Raw genomic sequence first — 19046 nt, 5'->3', positions numbered from 1 at the left:
TCATTTTTATCATTTTTTTAAAGATTGCTCTAGAATAAGACCCTCATACTTAAAGATTGGTTCACAGCCTGGCTGTACATACAGTATTTTGTAGAAGCTCTAAGCTAAGAATCTAAAAGCCTGACTATAGGTACTGGCTCTGTTGCTAACTAGAAAAAAAAATGGCTTTATACTATATTACCAGAATTTTTTTTTTTTGAGATGAAGTTTTACTCTTGTTGCCCAGGCTGGAGTGCAATGGCACGATCTCAGCTCACCACAACCTCCACCTCCTGGGTTCAAGTGATTCTCCTGCCTCAGCCTCCCGAGTAGCTGGGATTACAGGCATGTGCCAGCATGCCCAGCTAATTTTGTATTTTTAGTAGAGATGGGGTTTCTCCATGTTGGTCAGGCTAGTTACCAGAAATTTTTAACCCATTATCTACATAGTTACGTAACAAGATAATAAAAGTAATACATTTACAAACTATACATGGGTTGAATTATTAGCAGTGCTCATTCCATTCTTCTTTGAGTCTACATTTAGGTCATTTTTTCTCCAGAAAGCATGGTCATTCAACAGGTATTGATTAAGCCCCTGTTAATTGCCAGGAACTGTGCTTGTGTGCTAGGGACTCCAAAGTGAAAAGATACTTGGAGTAATTTGGATCAATCAGCTCCAAATCTGGAAAGAGACTGACATGTAGACAATTAACTGCAGTACCCTGAGAGGTGCAAAAAGGAAGTATGTGCAAGGGTAGCAGAGATAAACCATTACCCACGGAAGCTTCATTGAGAAGCAACATTCAAACAGGGCCTTCGAGGGTGAATAAGAGTTTTCAGAGCTGTGAAACAGCATAAGAACTTGGTATCGCTGGCCTGTGTGCTCCAAAGTCAGTAAGAGAGGTAGGAGATGATGGAGAGGCAGAAAGGATCCAGACTGTAGAGAGCTTTGCCTATTTTTACATTTTTTTTTTACTAGCACTGTGACCTCAAGAAAGGCACAGTTACTAAACTGCAGGTACTCCATTTGTCAAATGTCAAGTATGACTATTCCCACTCTTGAAAGTTGTTATAAGGATTGGATTTGCACATGAGATAATGGATATGAAAAGACTTGGTGATAATATGCAGTCAATGTTAAGATTACACCTCTAGATTTGTCAGTGCACTTCTGTTCCCAGACAGTTTGTATGCCTTCTGGGGAATTCACCCTCCCCACACAGCTTAGACCTCCAGGGAGCTTAAAGCTCACTTAATATATCAAGTGACAACAACTTTTCTGAGTGATATTATTGTTTGTCCAAAATGGGACATAATAAGTTAATCTGTTTTCTGGATTGCTGTAATGGTGCCACATGCTAAGGGTGGCAGAAAGAATCACAGAATGTTAAACCTGAAAACGAACTCAGAAAGGTTCTAATTTCAATCCCTCATCTGAGAGATGGGGAAACGATGCCCTGCGAAGTAAGCGATTCACCCAGGACCACACCTTAGTTAGTGGTATTGCCAAGACTCCAGCCCAGATCTCCTCACTCAGTCCAGTTCTGTTTCCACAACATGCTGACACCGTTCGTATGTCAAGTTGAACTATTTGAAATTGCTGACCATTCACCCATTTTTGACCTGAAGAAAATAACAATCTCCTCTGGATCAATCTAATAGAAGGACTCACCCTGCTGATTCCCTCCCAAATACTATCTCCTTCTATGATTTCTGCTGGTGAAGAACTGTTCTCTTCTTACTGAAAACTCTGCAAACTTAGGTTTAGGAAAATTCTGTTTTCTAAAACTTCCACATCTATCTTCATATTTGATCCCTATAACAACACAGAAGGATCCTTATATAGCACAAAAAGGAAAAATCACCAGAAGAAAAAATTTAAGATACCACCAAATTAATATTTTGGAAGCAAATGTAAATTATTTCACACAGCAATCATAAGATCGACTATGAAATAAATGATACTAAGGGCAGATGATGCACTTGGGTGTGGCACTCACCTGGGCAGTCATGAGCTCTCTGTGATGCTGATGGCCACATTTCCTTTTGCTGCCTCAGAGCCCTATTTAGTCTACTAGGCAGAGTCGCAATACTCTGTATCTGTGTCTTCTCAATAATGATAGATCAAGACTATGTTCTGGACAGTATGTTTAATTGCTAGATTGGTAAGGACACAGCAAACTCTGGTGTCCCTGGCCCTAGAGAATAGGGATCAAACATAGTCTTTACCGCCAATGGGGAAGGACAAGAAAATAGAGTGAGATTCAAAAGAAGAAGAGGACCCTCTAGTTCAGTACATGAAAGTTCACAGTCACTTGCTCTGGACTCAAGATTGTATCGGAAAATGAGCATGATTCTTTTTATCTCTAAATAAGTTGCTATATTAACTATATCATATTACATTATATTATATTATATTATATTATATTATATTATATTATATTGTTTTCTCTGGAATAAAGAGTTTGGTTCAACCTCCTCCTTAAATCTTGTATGCTCCTGAGAAGGTACAATGTTTTCTGCCTTCCAGTTAAGCCATGTGGAGCCTCAACTCCCAAAAAGAGATGGCCCATGTGGGCATGGAGTGTATTTCCACTTTGCTACTAATTGAAAGCTTCTGCTAATACAACCGTTTTTAAAAACTCTCTAATGTCTTGCTTTGAGATTTCTTTGGGTAATTTTATTTTGTGTCAAAAGCAGAATGTGGTGTCCCTATTGAGGCATGCAAAAGAATCTAAGAAAAGCGTGTGGTCGTTATTATTTCACACTGTTTCCACTGTTCTTATATTGAAGAACACTATTTTAAGAAGGAGAAAAAGGGCACAAAAATTTGTATTGTTATACATGACATGACATGTTGGGTTTTCATTCTCCAAAATGGAGAGCCAAATATATCATCAAGACAGTTTGGGGACATCTCCAAAAAGAATATACCAAACACCTCTCAGTGAACAGAATTAGAGCTAGCAGCCTTGACACCTGCCACCTTCTGCTCTCCCCACCCACCAACCACGTGAGCACAAACACCTCTCCCTCCACCACCTGCCCCACATGTCCAAAGATTGCAGAGGTGGATTTAAGAGCACTGTCTGTGAGTGGCATCTCTGCAGCTTAGGAGAATACAACTAGGAAAAGGACCACATAAATCTCATCTCTTTGCTGTTCTTTTGGTTTTTACCCTCTTTTCTGAAAAACCTATGGGTTATTTTGTATGGTTGCACAAAATAGCCTATTGTTCCTCAAGAAGAGAATGGATATGAGCTTGCAATGTTGGAGTCTCCAAAAAGAGGGCCACCTGTCCCTCCAAGCTCCAAGATGTGGGTGGTGGCACCCTGAAGCAGTAAGAGGGCACAATCAGGGAGACCCGGGGAACAGTTGAATAAATAGAAGTAAATTAAGCAAAAGCCTGAGAAATGGAACTGGACAATCAAGTGGAATAATACCCTTATTCGGGAAGGGAATATGGCAAATTTCAACCAACAAGACACATTTTTGAAATTGCTACCAACAGCTCCAGGAACATGGGAGATAGCCAGAGGAAGAAAATGGAGACCTAGCTGACAAGCAGTTTGGCTTTTTCTGTTACCTAATCTGCCAATTCTTCTATTCCAAGTTACTTTCTTTTCCTTAAATTTATAGCTCTATTGGAAAAAAAGACCATTATATTTATCATCTGTAGACATGTAACTGGAGCTGTGCATGTGAAGTCACAAGTCAGAGTAACACATTTCTCACTGTGAAGCATTTTCCAAATGACAATGATACTGACACTATGTGACAATTGCTAAGTAAAGGTATTGTTTCCAAATGCATGATGAATGGGTGCTTATGGAATTCAAATACACTTTAAAACTATATTACGGTGTGAGCTGTAGAAGCTAAATGCTTATGACAATGAAGCTATTTGAAAATGTTATGAAGTATTAGAAAACATAAGTATACATAATATTAATTTTTCTTTAAATTATTAAGCACTTAAGATAGAAATATCCTAGTCAACTAAAATTTTTTCCAAGTTCAAGTCATAAACATTTAACACATTTGACAATGGCTGCCACTTTATCATTTGGTAAATGACTTTATCTATTTGAGAGTCAGCATTTATTAAATGCATCTTCAAAATTTCTTTAGTGGTATATAATCTTTTTTATTTTGTTTTTATTTTTGTGGGTTTTTTTAATTATTGCATTTTTAAAAGAGGAGATTATATTAGAAATTAGAATTAGTAATTAAGTTATATCAAAATTAAATCTTCCTAAATATAGTATTTAGGTAAAATACTTGATGTGTTTTTCTCATATTTTTTAACCTAATGGGAAATAATTGTGAAAACATAAATGCCATTATGCTCTTCACATTTTGATAAGTTAAAAATTCTGCAGTTGGATGTTTTTCTCTATTATTACTTTAATAGTCACCTTCTAAGCCATTCCTATTCCTCAAATTTCTATTTTTCTTCACTTTACTGTGCACTCAAATCATTTTCTTGTCCTGGCTGGTCCTATCAGAGCCTTTCTACTGACTTCTATCTCCTTCAGCTTGACCATCTCTCCATGTCTTTTTTTTTTTTTTCGGACAGGCTGCACAGTGCCCAGCCCAATATTTGCCTCATAATGGGCATTTGGTGCATGTTGGTCCCTCTTTACTCTCATTTCCCAGTATCAGGTTATATGTTTTCCTTTCCTTTTTTTTTTCTTTAGAACATTAGGACATCAATTTTATTCAATGTAGTTTAAAAAAAAAATGTTTCTACTGTTTTATGATGTGAAGAAAGGAATTTAATAATAAAAGCTTAAGTTATAAAGATGATATTTGTCCTGCACTCCCCTACCTCTGAGATCTCTCACACACAATGCTTCTTTGCACCTCTTTACTCCCACTTTATAGATGAGGGAGCAGATGAGAAGTTGCCTAAGGCCAGAGAGATACTGTGTGAGTGAACAGTGTCAGGTCTTGCCAACTGAACCTGACAACCTGATGCTTCCACTTCAAAATACTGTCTGAAAAAAGTGTGATGGTAAATCAAACCCCACTAAATAGCTCTTCTTCATGACTTGTAAACTCTAATTTTCTCATATGGAAAATAGTTTTATATTATGATTTTCCTTGGATTAATTTAGGCAATGCTAAGACTACCTTCGGAATTCAATAGAGAATGTTTGATTATCTATGCCAAATTCAAATCTAAAATGTTTTATCATTCTTCTAAAACACAGTCATGTGAGATATATGAAGATTTGTATCAGATTCAGTAAAATTATTTCATTTCACCTACACCAGTAGTTCTCAATCAGTGGTGATTTTCCCCCCAGGGGACATTTGACAATGTCTGAAGATAGTTTTGATTGTCACAATTGAGGATGAGGAGGAGCAGGGAGGGAATGCTGTTGGTATCTAGAAGGTAAAGGCCAGAGAGGTTGCTGAGCATTCTGCAATGCACAAGGCTACCGTCACAAAGGAATTATCCAGCCCATAATGTCAGTAGTACTGAGATGGAAAAGCATGCACTAGAGTATAACTAGATACGTAGCTACAACAGCTTAATATAACAAATAACAAAGTGTCATGCTTTGATGTGAAAATTATACTTATGCTTCAAGCTATTCTTTTTTAATTCTAGGTGATCATTTTATACCAGACCTCCACATTGTGATAAAACTAATTGAAGTATTTCTTATTCTCTATTCTGTAACTGACTTCTTTTTCTTCACTGGTTTCCAAATGCAACTGTCCCCAAAGTTTAGTTTTTGGTTCTCTTTTTCTACAGTGTCTCCCTCATTGAAGTACATAGTGTCAGCTACACAAAGTCCCTGACTTACATAAATTGGATTTTCATACACTCCAGAATCTGCACTCTTATTTATTACACATTAAACCACCTCTCATACACAGAATACAATTGTTAATGCATCATCTGGCTGACTGCCTGCTGCTAGGTCTGAGGGAGGAAGTTGAGTTCTCCAAACTGAAGCCTGTGGGGCCATAGCTAAGGTCTAGGCAATGATCTCTCTGGCCTCCATTTGGAAGGACCACAGTGACATCCCCCCATCCCACACTCCCTCACAATTCCCTGACTTCAGAATCCCACACCCCCTCACAATTCCCTGACTTCAGAAGTCAGGGAGCCTGTAACTGACCCTCACACAAGGAGCCTCCAAGGAGCCTCCATCTTAGCAGGGTTTCCCTGGCCTGGCCCAGCTTCTCCCTTTCTAATATTTCATTTCCTTCCCCTCACACTCTTTTTCCAGCAAGTGATTATGCACAGCCAGAAGGAGACTCAGTCAGAGCCACACATGAGGAGGCAGGATGTGTCATGAAGACGAAGCCCTTTCCTCCACCTTGCTTCTGGCTTGGAGCTTCAAAGTCCAGGGGTGGCCAGCTGTCCATCAAGACCCCAGTAGCAGGTCTGAGGGAGGGTGGAAAAGGGTGATGGCTGAATCAGCTAACTCAGAGCCCCCGGGGTATCTTATGTCAGATACGCTGCTGGGATCCCACTAGCTATAAATCTTCTTATCCAACTCCACAATTGCCTAGATCCTTTGAGAGTAATGCCTAACAAAATACAAAGATTGTACAATATATATTTAGCTCTCTATTGTTAAACTTTCAGAAACCCGACTTTAAACCTCTCTCTCAGAAACTTCCTGCATAATAATTACTCCTGAATTTACATGTCTTGCCTTTGGCTGTCCCCAAACCTTTGTCCCATATATCCAAATATCTGATGAGCTTTTTGAACTTGGCCTTCTTATCATCACATCAAAGCCAAATTAAAACCAAACTCACAAGCTTATCTTCCTTCCTGGCTTCTCTAAATCGGCTATTGCTATATCTATACTGCTATACTACTATACCTACACAACTCCTCCAGCTGCCCTGTTTGGGCTCTGTGAGTCATTTTTTACAGTCCTCATAACTCTCAGAGCTAGTCATCTCCTACAGCCTGATGGTTCTTCCTTCATTTTTCTTTAACCCATCTTTTCCCTTTCCACTGTAACTCTTTAATGCTTAAGCTCTTATTATTTCATGAAGCCTGTCAACATCCTCTCTGAAGAGCCCATACCTGATATGTCTTTTTATCTACAACTCTTAGGACTGTGCCTGATGTATGGTTTGACTTCAAAGTAATTATATATTGTGTAAATGAGCAAATAATCAGTTCTCTGCATGTAATTGATTTATGCATTCCAAAACACCAATTTGTACTTATTTTCTCCTACATGTCCATTAAAATGTGTGCATTGCATTGATATTAATATAGCCTTAATGTATCCAGTGTCTTGAGTGCCTACTGCATGCCAGGCATTATGCTAATCATTTTCACCTTCACTATTCAATGTCTTATTCCTTTACAAACCCAATAAGACAAAAACAAGTTCATTGTTGTGGGATTTTGTTGTTTTCATTGTTCTATCCTCAACACTTAGAAGAGGGAACAGCATATACCAGGTGATCAATAAATATTTACGCAATAATTGAATGGATGGCTTAGTTAATTGTAATATTTCATAAATCATCCTTCAGAAACCTAGAATATAACTTAGATCTACAAGAGAATTTTCCTAGTTGCAAACCTACCGTTGCTATTTAAGTCCTATTAAATATCAATGCTACTTAAATAAAGAAATTTATTATGGCATAGTAATAAGCTTTAGTAGTATCTCTAGGAGGCCAGAGAGATAGAATGACAGGACATGCAGCTAGAAAGAATGCCAACAGCACTCTGTGGATGACCATTGCCACTAGGTACAGTTGTCCCTGGACACTAGCTCTCTGCTACCAATGCCCATGAAAACCAAGTGCCTCCACTGCAACCCTCACCAAAATATGGACTCTATGCAGTTGACCTGCATTCTCCTCACATTGTACACTTTTAAATCAAAGTCTCAAGCTACATTGTCAAAGCCTAAGTGACAAGCTTATGCCCTAGCTGTAAGAAAGGCTGCAAAATGATATTTCCTAATTCCTTCCTGTGGGTCAAGCTTGTCCAACCCCTGGCCTGTGGGCTACATGCAGCCCAGGATGGCTTTGAATGTGGTTCAACACAAATTCGTAAACTTTCTTAAAACATTACGAGTTTTTTGTGATTTTTTTTTTTTTAGCTCATCAACTATCGTTAGTGTAGTGTATTTTATGTGTGACCTAAGATAATTCTTCTTCTTCCAATGTGGCCCAGGGAAGCCAAAAGATTGGACATTCCTGCTGTAGGTGACGGGACTCATCAAATCCCAAATCCTACAAATATGGACAGGGAGTTCAAAAGCTGCAGAATAGTTACAAAACAAAATCATGTTAACTAAATGGCCCTAATGAATATTACTTGCCTGAAAAAGCCAGTCCACCTTCTTAAGTACTGATTGATAGGTACTGATTGCTAGGAATAAAAAGGGCACCAGAAGGGAATGGAGACCAAGTAGCCTTTGGTCATGACAGAATATTGATTAGTTTTAAAATATGGACATATTTATTTTTGTGTTTATTTTCCCTCTGCCTGAAATATTCTTTCCCCCAATCTCTAATCAAATATCACCCCTTTAGAAAAGCCTTTTCTAACCACTCTATATAAAATATTACCTTCTGATTCTCCCAGTTATGCTTTATCCAACTATCCTGATTTTTGCATAGCACTTTCACCATCAACTATATTATATATTATTTGCTTATTGGCCCACTGGAAAGTAAGCTACACAGGAACAAGGATTTTTTTGATTTCACTGTTCTATCCTCAACACTTAGAAGAGTCAATAGCATGTAACAGGTATTCAATAAATATTGGTGGAATAACTGAATGGATGGCTTAATTAATTAATTGTAACTTTTCATCAATCATCCTTCAGAAACCTAGACTATAACTTAGATCTACAAGAGAATTCTGGAGTGCATTAACACATTTTTTATTATAATTATCAAGCCAAAGAAACTGAAAGGGTGCCTGAAATGTCTTTAGGTTATCAGAATTACTCTTTTTGTGGTAAATGCATGTAAGTATTTTGACAATCAGAAATCTTCCTGAATCCATTCTGAAGTGGTCTTGTCATGCCTTAGAAACAGTACATTTTACTAAAGAATACCATTACAAATTTTTAAGAATGTACCATGCCCTTGTAAGTTTCCTTCACTTTGCTTCCCCTAAGTCTACCTTCTTCTCCCTCCATATTAAAATGGCCCCTCCTTCTCTGCAAAGAGAATTCTACCCATCTCTCCTAGCCCAGTCATCCCAGGAAGTCTTCCTTTCTACTGATTTTGCTCCATTCATTTCTATCCACAGTCATATTGCCCTTGTGTTGTAATTTAACAGTTTCATATACACATCTTATTTTCTAGTTGGATTAGAGAATCCTGAAGGTCAATGCCCACACTAGGGAAATAAAAATGTATAGATATTATCTCTGCTATTTAGAATTAGCTGGGCGTGGTAATGTTTGCCTGTAATCTCAGTTACTCAGGAGGCTGAGGCAGGAGACTCACTTGAACCTGGGAGGTGGAGGTTGCAGTGAGCTGAGACGGCGCTACTGCACTCTAGCCTGGGTGACAGAGCAAGACTCTGTCTAAATAAATAAATAAATAAATACAGTATTATAATAACACAACTTTTCTGGATGTTTATTTCTGTAGTAAATTGGCAATTGCAATGGTAGCTCCTTCAAAATTTAAGCATGAGGAACTAAGCCAGCCCCGGAATCAAATAATATTGTCTTTGGCACAAATTCGCATTTAATTGGAATAAAATAACATTTTTAGCAGGTAACAAGAAGTTGGTATTTGGGATCAATTGGTAGGATATGACCAATACACCAGGGAGCCATTTATCTCTGACTTGTGTTGCTTTATAGAGAAGGAGAAAGAGAAAATACTTTAATGAAAACTCTCTTCTGCTCTATCATTACCATTAATTATTTTGACTTCTGATAGACAGTCTTTTTGCTGTCCAATACATGTACTTACTGCATTTTAGCCACTGGTATCTTTAGGCCAAAACCCCATTGAGTTGTTCCTTAGCTATTTACTGCTCTATTTCTAAGGTTAATTTTATTAAGGAATATTAATAAATAGAGCTTTAAAACATCTGTAGATGGACTTCACCTTCTTGAATTCATCTAGAACTAGAAACAATTCCTATCAGCCTCTTTCTCCTAACATACTTGGTTTAAAGTAGGTTCCCTTTAAATGTTTTGAAACACAGAATACTTCTTATTTATCCCAGACCATGTTTATTTTTCTCATTTCTCTAGAAAGTGAATTGATATGGTGACTAACGGCAAGCATGTGGTCACAGAAAGCATTGATTAGCCGGTGATGTCAGGTTACAGTGACTAAGGAGCTCATGCTTGAAGAGGATGATGCTTTCATATTTTCTTATCTTGCTCAAGGCATACTAAAATTTCAACAAAATAGTAACAATAGTGTTGTTTGGTATGGGGACAGGCAAAACATAGGCAGATTGCAAAGGAATATGAAATGTGACAGGAAAGTGCTTTAAAAAGAAATGTTCTTCACATCCCTTGTAAGTTGGATTCCTAGGTATTTTATTCTCTTTGAAGCAATTGTGAATGGGAGTTCACTCATGATTTGGCTCTCTGTTTGTCTGTTATTGGTGTACAAGAATGCTTGTGATTTTTGTACATTGATTTTGTATCCTGAGACTTTGCTGAAGTTGCTTATCAGCTTAAGGAGATTTTGGGCTGAGACAATGGGGTTTTCTAGATATACAATCATGTCATCTGCAAACAGGGACAATTTGACTTCCTCTTTTCCTAATTGAATACCCTTTCTTTCCTTCTCCTGCCTGATTGCCCTGGCCAGAACTTCTAGCACTATGTTGAATAGGAGTGGTGAGAGAAGGCATTCCTGTCTTGTGCCAGTTTTCAAAGGGAATGCTTCCAGTTTTTGCCCATTCAGTATGATATTGGCTGTGGGTTTGTCATAGATAGCTCTTATTACTTTGAGACTACAAACCACTGCTCAATGAAATAAAAGAGGATACAAACAAATGGAAGAACATTCCACACTCATGGGTTGGAAGAATCAATATCGTGAAAATGGCCATACTGCCCAAGGTAATTTATAGATTCAATGCCATCCCCATCAAGCTACCAATGACTTTCTTCACAGAATTGGAAAAAACTACTTTAAAGTTCATATGGAACCAAAAAAGAGCTCGCATCGCCAAGTCAGTCCTAAGCCAAAAGAAGAAAGCTGGAGGCATCATGCTACCTGACTTCAAACTATACTACAAGGCTACAGTAACCAAAACAGCATGGTACTGGTACCACAACAGAGACATAGATCAATGGAACAGAACAGAGCCCTCAGAAATAATGCCACATATCTACAACTATCTGATCTTTGACAAATCTGACAAAAACAAGCAATGGGGAAAGGATTCCCTATTTAATAAATGGTGCTGGGAAAACTGGCTAGCCATATGTAGAAAGCTGAAACTGGATCCCTTCCTTACACCTTATACAAAAATTAATTCAAGATGGATTAAAGACTTACATGTTAGACTTAAAACCATAAAAACCCTAGAAGAAAACCTAGGCAATACCATTCAGGACATAGGCGTGGGCAAGGACTTCATGTCTAAAACACCAAAAGCAATGGCAAAAGCCAAAATTGACAAATGGGATCTAATTAAACTAAACAGCTTCTGCATAGCAAAAGAAACTACCATCAGAGTGAACAGGCAACCTATAGAATGGGAGAAAATTTTTGCAACCTACTCATCTGACAAAGGGCTAATATCCAGAATCTACAATGAACTCAAACAAATTTACAAGAAAAAAACAAACAACCCCATCAAAAAGTGGGCAAAGGACATGAACAGACACTTCTCAAAAGAAGACATTTATGCAGCCAAAAGGCACATGCAAAAATGCTCATCATCACTGGCCATCAGAGAAATGCAAATCAAAACCACAATGAGATACCATCTCACACCAGTTAGAATGGCCATCATTAAAAAGTCAGGAAACAACAGGTGCTGGAGAGGATGTGGAGAAACAGGAACACTTTTACACTGTTGGTGGGACTGTAAACTAGTTCAACCACTGTCAAAATCAGTGTGGCGATTCCTCAGGGGTCTAGAACTAGAAATACCATTTGACCCAGCCATCCCATTACTGGGTATATACCCAAAGGACTACAAATCATGCTGCTATAAAGACACATGCACACGAATGTTTATTGCGGCACTATTCACAATAGCAAAGACTTGGAACCAACCCAAATGTCCAACAACGATAGACTGGATTAAGAAAATGTGGCACATATACACCATGGAATACTATGCAGCCATAAAAAATGATGAGTTCATATCCTTTGTAGGGACATGGATGAAACTGGAAAACATCATTCTCAGTAAACCATCACAAGGACAAAAAACCAAACACCGCATGTTCTCACTCATAGGTGGGAATTGAACAATGAGAACTCATGGACACAGGAAGGGGAATATCACACTCCAGGGACTGTTGTGGGGTGGGGGGAGGGGGGAGGGACAGCGTTAGGAGATATATCTAATGCTAAATGACGAGTTAATGGGTGCAGCAAACCAACATGGCACATGGATACATATGTAACAAACCTGCACATTGTGCACATGTACTCTAAAACCTAAAGTATAATAATAAAATAAAATTTAAAAAAAAGAAAAGTGTTATAATAAAAGGAGTTCAAAGTTCTAACACAGGCTGTTCCTATGAAAGTAGCCACTTTTTAAAAGATGTATTAACCAGTCAGTAGTGAAAGCAAAGTCAAAAGCAGCAATATAGCCTAGCGTAAATTAATCCTATGCTGTTTTAAAACCATGATGATAAGAACCCACATTTATTGAGCACCTAATTTGTGCTGGTCATTTGGTAGCATTGTTTTCTTTGATTCTCACAACAATCCTATTGAGTACATAATGCTATTATCACATTTACAGATGAAGAAACTGAAGATCCGTAATTCGCTCATGATCAAATGGCTCATAAGTGGCAGGCCCAGAACCTGGGTCCATGTGACTCAGGAGTCTATGCTCTTCATCACAAGACTACAAATTAGCTGTTTGGAATCTGGAAATGTATCTGTCTCTAATTGTTAAACCCTTCTCACTGTGCATGCTTTTATTCAGAGGGTCTGATCTGCAATAGATTTTTCCTACTTTGCTCTTGAAGTGTTTGTGCTGCATTGATCCCTAACCCACAGGAATGGCAGCTCAGAGTGAAAGACAGAGCACTGGACTAGCAGACTGCAAAACTGGCCTCACCACTCACCTGTGGGGATCTGGTCAAATTGCCTCATCCTCCTGAAACTGTCCAGTTATAAATTGAGATTAATATTTGCCATACTCTGTAATGGGTTTGTAGAATAAAACATGTGACGGTATATAAAAGAACCTTGAAAAAGACACAAAAAAAGTAAATATAAACTATTGTCATGATATGGGATTTCAAAATCTAAAGGACTACACACATGAATAATTAAAGTGTTTTCAAACTGTAAACAATATGGTTTTTAAAAAATAGCAGTAGGATTTTGGGCACTTTTGTCTTGTATTTTTCTGTATTTATCAGAATAACCACAATAGTATCAGTAATGTTATTTTTTAAAGAGAGAGAAAACTATGGAGAGTAAACATGAAAATCAACATATGCATTTATCTTGCAGTTACACATCAGTGAGTTCCTTTAAGCCCAAGTAGGATTAAATCTCAGTGCTTGTTTTCTACTGATTCTTCTTTGCAACTATAGATCAGAACCTGCAGTGCGAAGGAGGGCTAAGGCCAGCTTCCCTCTTTCCATGCTCATGGTTCCCTTCACTTACTACCAAGGCATTGCTCTTCCAAGGTTGCTCTAGAAAGAGAGGAAATAAGGTAGGCAGAGCACAGTCTGGTATAGAAAGTATCATTGCCATCTGCTGTTGGAGGTCCCTGGGTGGCAGCTCTTTAAAGGGGACCCCTTCTTTACTTGGTGTTTTCATGGGTTCCTTGAAGATTCCTATCTTTGGAGCCTCCTTGTCTCTTACTGCCTGTGCAACTCATGGGAATCTGGTGGTCGGCTCCCAGCTTCCTTTCTGTGGAAATCCTGTTGCCTCCTTAACTGGCCCTACTGGACAGATGACCCACCTCTAGTCCATATACCTGCTTTCTTTGTCCTGCTCTTCACAGCTACTCGATTGCTTCCCAATGCAGCACTCTCCACTCACTCCTTTACCCTGCCAATCTTTTTTGGAAATGAGTAAGTCACATGGACTCCAACTATAGAAGGAGATGTCAAGCTCTCCAGGAGGTTCACTGAAGCCCTGTAGGCTGGAGGTCAAGGCTGTAGCCCCATCTCATACCCATACTCTTTTTGGTGATAATAGGGATTTCCACCTCAGCATTAGCTTTTTCTAAAGTACTCTCTTCACAAATTCTTCTTTCTTGTCCACACACTGCCCCATTTTGATATGCTTGATCTCATTAAGGGGTCCAGTAACTGTGGAACTGGTTAGTAAAGCTGTATTTGGTAAAGTTCATACACAGTCACTTTGGTATCTGATACCTATCATATTGGCCCATCAGTTGAAACTCAGTCATAGAAATTTCTACTTCAACATCTTTTCACAGGTGATTATTTGCAGCAACCACTCCCCAGATGAGAGAGACCTTCTCTTGCTACCAATACACAAATCTTACACAGCCACAGTAAGGGGCTGGGTTGATCTTTCAGAAAGAGGCCAGTGACTTGGTGTGGACAAGAGGAAATAAGATAGAGCCCTTATATGCCTTGTCTATTGTCCTTTTCATGGGTAGTTTTTAAACATTAGAGTGTATAAGTTCAATACATCATACTATGTCCTGAAAGTGATAAAATAAGTAAATATGATGTTGGTATTGCCTTCAAGGAACTTCCAGACTAATATGAGATCAAATCGATGCTCAAATAATACAAAGGAGTAAGTTAAGGGCAAAGAAAAAATGGAGGAGGCAGAGAGAGTGGAAGTGAACAAGACGGGCAGGGAGGAAAGGACAGAGGTGTTGAGTATGACCTGAATTTAAAACTACCAAGCTCTGGTTCTTTGGAACCCTGATGCACAAGACCCTTTGGGAATAGGAGGCACCTGGCTCCCTCCATATTAAGCAGGAGGAATAGGGCTTAAGATGACACTCATGACATCCTCTAGAAAAGCAAAGAACATTTCCTCTCTCTACCAAAAAAATAAAATAAAATAAAACAAGAGTATGTTTTGAAACCCCTGGTTTCAGAAGTAAAATGCATACCTTGATCATTGACTTTTGCCGTCAAATACTCCAGCTGACTTTTCCTTTGCCCCTATCAATTGCAGGAGGAAATAAACTAACAAATCAGCCTTTCCATCTAAACTGGGCTTGGATTTGTTTGGAGAAAGAGTACTACATTGTGGATGAAGATTCCACATTCTTAGACGTGACCCTTACACGCAGAGGATACCTTGGAGAAACATCATTTATCAGTAAGTAACTTTGGATTGGTTGTTGGTAAAAGGTCATGGAAACATGAAATCTAGGACTAAAAATAATTATAAGAAAGTATACTGAAAGAGAATAAACAACTGGTTTGGAGAAATCTCTAAAAGTGTCTGTGAAAATGTGCCGTGGTTTTTGCTCCATGTGAGTTATGGGGCTTAGATACGTATCAGTTTTTATCATCCTTCCCCTGTTTTCCTCTTCATAGCAAGTTACATCTTTCTCTCTTTTATAACTCACCAGTCTCCAGGAAAATTAAGACACTTCATAGCCATCCCACAATCTTCAAGTCACTCAATTTCCTTCAAAGTTGTTTTAAGCATATATTTTTAGCCTTAGTTCTAGCTATTTCTTTTGAAAAATTATTTATCAGTACATGATCCATTACTGTGTTTAGTTCTATATATTTCTTTTGATTATGTATAATTGTTTTAATCTTGCTAGTAGGTTATAAATTCCTTGAGGACATGTATAGTGTCGAATTTCTTTATGTTCTACAAGGACCTAGTACAGAAATATGTTTTCTTGGAGTAAACACATACATAATGCCTGCATAATATATCTGATTATCATAATTAACAATTAACAATAGTTGTTCTAATAAGGCATTGCATTTTCATAACATCTTTAGCTGCCAGAACTTTCAGAAATCATTTTGTCTTTATTTATATAATCTATTAAGAAGATAGATAGTTATATTGTCTTCATTTTACAAATAAGCATTGAGTTTCCTTGACATGCAGGACCCCACTCAGAGCCGAGGCAGTATATCAAAACTGTTGGAGAGAAGCCAGGGAAGAAATGAGCTGGAGAGAAAACAAGCAATCAAGAAAAGGCAAGCTTTCCCTAGTCTCCGCTCCAGGCCCAGAGCTCCTAAAATAGGACTGTTCTCCTAGAAGAAGGGGTCAGCCAAAGAGCACCCTGATTTCTGGGTGGCCCTCAGCCTCGGCCTACATTCCAGGTTACTACATCAACACATGGTGGAACTCGCTGCCAGGAATGTCAGCTGAAATATGCCTCCCTCCTCTCATCAGGCCCTACTTCCACGATTCTTTATCTCAAGGCTTTCTTGTGAGTTTGGGTTAAAATGTCAAGAAGCATTTTTGTATCCTGACCCAAGAAAAAAAAGTTCATCTGCTTAGAACCATTTGAATGTTTGCCCTAACTGAACCCTTTGGAAATCCTTCTGGCCACCCTGTCCAAACCAGCACCCCTGCCATACTCTATCTCCATGCAGTTCTGAATGGTTCCTCATAGCACTTACCATAATTGGCATGGATCATATGTCTATTTGTCTTCCCAAGTAGATTTCAGCTTTACAAGGTCAGGAACTACATCCTGGGTTATGTCCAACCTCAAGAACAGCATGGGGTATATGGTAGTCACCAATATTTGTTGTTAAGTAAACTACAGCCAGCCCTTCTGTTCCATAAATACTCTTTAAAATCACAATACTACTCAACATCACAGACAGGAACCTCTAAAGCATCTCACTCAGACACTCCAGAAAGTCCTCCTGATGCCCCAACTCCACCCCAGGCTAATAGTCGAACCACAGGATCCAGAAGAAAAAAGAAACAAAATGGTGGAGTTCGACTTCCTGCTCTGTCACTTACTCTTTTTTGTTACTTTCAAAAGAGTTCAGTTTCCTTATGTGTAAGTAAATTATCCATCTCATGATGTGTTTGAGGGGAATTCATAATAATGATTATAAATCAATCTAGCACAGTTCTTGGCATACCGCCGATGCTGAATAAGTGATAAATACCATTCTGCGGCACTCATCAAACACAATTAAAATCACCTGTTTATCTGTTTGCCTCTCCCAAAATTGAAAACCTCTTGAGGGTAGTGGTGGCTGTGCCTAATTCTGTGTGACATCCTCAGCACCTCACGCAGAGACAATGTTCATCAAACATTAAGTAAATCACCATGTACCTGCTTCATTCCTATAGCAGCGCCACTTAGCTCTACCTAAGCTTTGGCTGAGGACACGATTCACTCTTCTTTATGTTCTCCACTTCCAACATGTGGCCAAAGGAGGCTCTTCCTAAATACTGGACATTCACTCTCAGTCACCAAACTGATATTAATGCAGCCTTTCTTCAGCAGATTTGCAAGGGCAACACTAGCTATCCTACCTTTGAAATTATTTTCAGGCTCTATAGCTTTGGGTATCTTTTACAAGTTTCAGATTATTTGAGAATGAGGCCAAGGAATCACATGGGGGGGGGCTATTAATCCTATTTTATATCAAGTTTTCACCATAGCTGGTGTCAGGTTACCATATTTGATTTCATACATCCACACAACTGCAGAATGTAACTAACCCTTATAATGGGACCTAAAGTGGTGAGGCATGGGTATTGTTTTCTTGGTATGTTAAAAATCAAGACCAAACAATATTAGAATGCTGCTTGAACATTTTGGGTTGAGAGGAAGGTCTATTTAGTCTTGATGGGGTAGCACCTTTCACCAGTGTATCTCACATTGGGTATTTTAACACTATTTTGTTGTTGTTGTTGTTGTTGTTTAGTATCTTCAGTAAGTTACTAATTACTATTTCCTAACAGTGCTCAAATCTCTTGCCTCTCTCCATTTTCACCAACATTGCACTAATTGCCTGAAAAATTACTAAGAGTTCTCTTACAATCAAAAAATCACTAAACATATGAGGAAACAAGCCACAGTGAGTAAGAATCGGGAAGAGAAAACAACCTTCAGGGTCATTCTTCCAAAGGCTGCAGAAATTGAAATTATCAGATACAAAATGTTCACTCAATAATTTGTATTGAATACCTACTACATGCCATGCACTGTCCTAATTCCCAGGAATTCATCAGTGAACACAATGGTCAAAGATCTCTACCTCCACAGAGCTCATATTCTAGTATCTTTCTCTTGAGACTATGAACTTTCCGGGGGCTGGGACAATTTCTTATTCATCTCTGAATCCCCAGCATCTGGCAGAGTTTGGCACATCGAGGATCTCAATAAACATGTGCTAGAATAAATAAGTTAAATAAGACTGTTCTCTGTTCTGTTCTTTCTGTCAATCCCCCTTCCATGTTTTCTTCTCAATTCTATTCAATTCTGCTTACTTACACTCTCTTAGCCAAGAAAGATCATTTACAAGTGTCTTTTGGGAGCATTAAAAGAAACAATTTCTATGTTATCCACTTTTATTAACAATAGAAACCACTTTGAAAGGAGACTATGCCTTCAGTCCCTTGGCTTTATATTTATAGTTTTCTGATTTTTATTCAGGCATTGGTACCAAAGATGAAACTGCAAAAAAAGACAAAGATTTCGAATGGAAGACCAATAAACAGATCCAATTCAATCCTGGACAGACTACAGCCACATGGAGGGTGAGAATTATACCTGACAATGAATATGAGACTTCAGAGACTTTCCAGATCATTCTGTTGGAACCTCTCATGGCTGTACTGGAGTTTCCAGAAATGGCAACGGTTGAAATTGTAGACCCTGGAGATGGTATGTGACACTGACTGATTTTCTTTATTAACCAGTACAGGTTCTTGGCTCTCCGTTTCCAACATTCATACTTCCCTCAGGCTCTGTGAGCCAC

General features: G+C 38.5%; 1 protein-coding gene and 1 pseudogene across 1 annotated transcript in view; one reads left to right on the top strand and one right to left on the bottom strand.

Moving 5' to 3' along the window:
• LOC131383171 (beta-glucuronidase-like) overlaps positions 1–19046 on the bottom strand; it is an 88772-nt pseudogene that overhangs the window by 8365 nt on the left and 61361 nt on the right.
• Positions 1–19046, top strand: part of FREM3 (FRAS1 related extracellular matrix 3) — a 116222-nt gene that overhangs the window by 54037 nt on the left and 43139 nt on the right. Inside the window, exons 3-4 of the mRNA XM_032147758.1 lie at positions 15295–15441; positions 18722–18952. Coding sequence (XP_032003649.1) covers positions 15295–15441; positions 18722–18952 — 378 coding nt within the window. The remainder of the gene's footprint in view (positions 1–15294; positions 15442–18721; positions 18953–19046) is intronic.

This window comes from Hylobates moloch, unplaced genomic scaffold (assembly GCF_009828535.3).
Source record: "Hylobates moloch isolate HMO894 unplaced genomic scaffold, HMol_V3 SCAFFOLD_3, whole genome shotgun sequence".
In the NCBI taxonomy this organism is placed as follows: Eukaryota; Metazoa; Chordata; class Mammalia; order Primates; family Hylobatidae; genus Hylobates; species Hylobates moloch.
The sequence above is the reverse complement of the archived record's forward strand: the minus strand, read 5'-3'. Positions and strand labels throughout refer to the sequence as shown.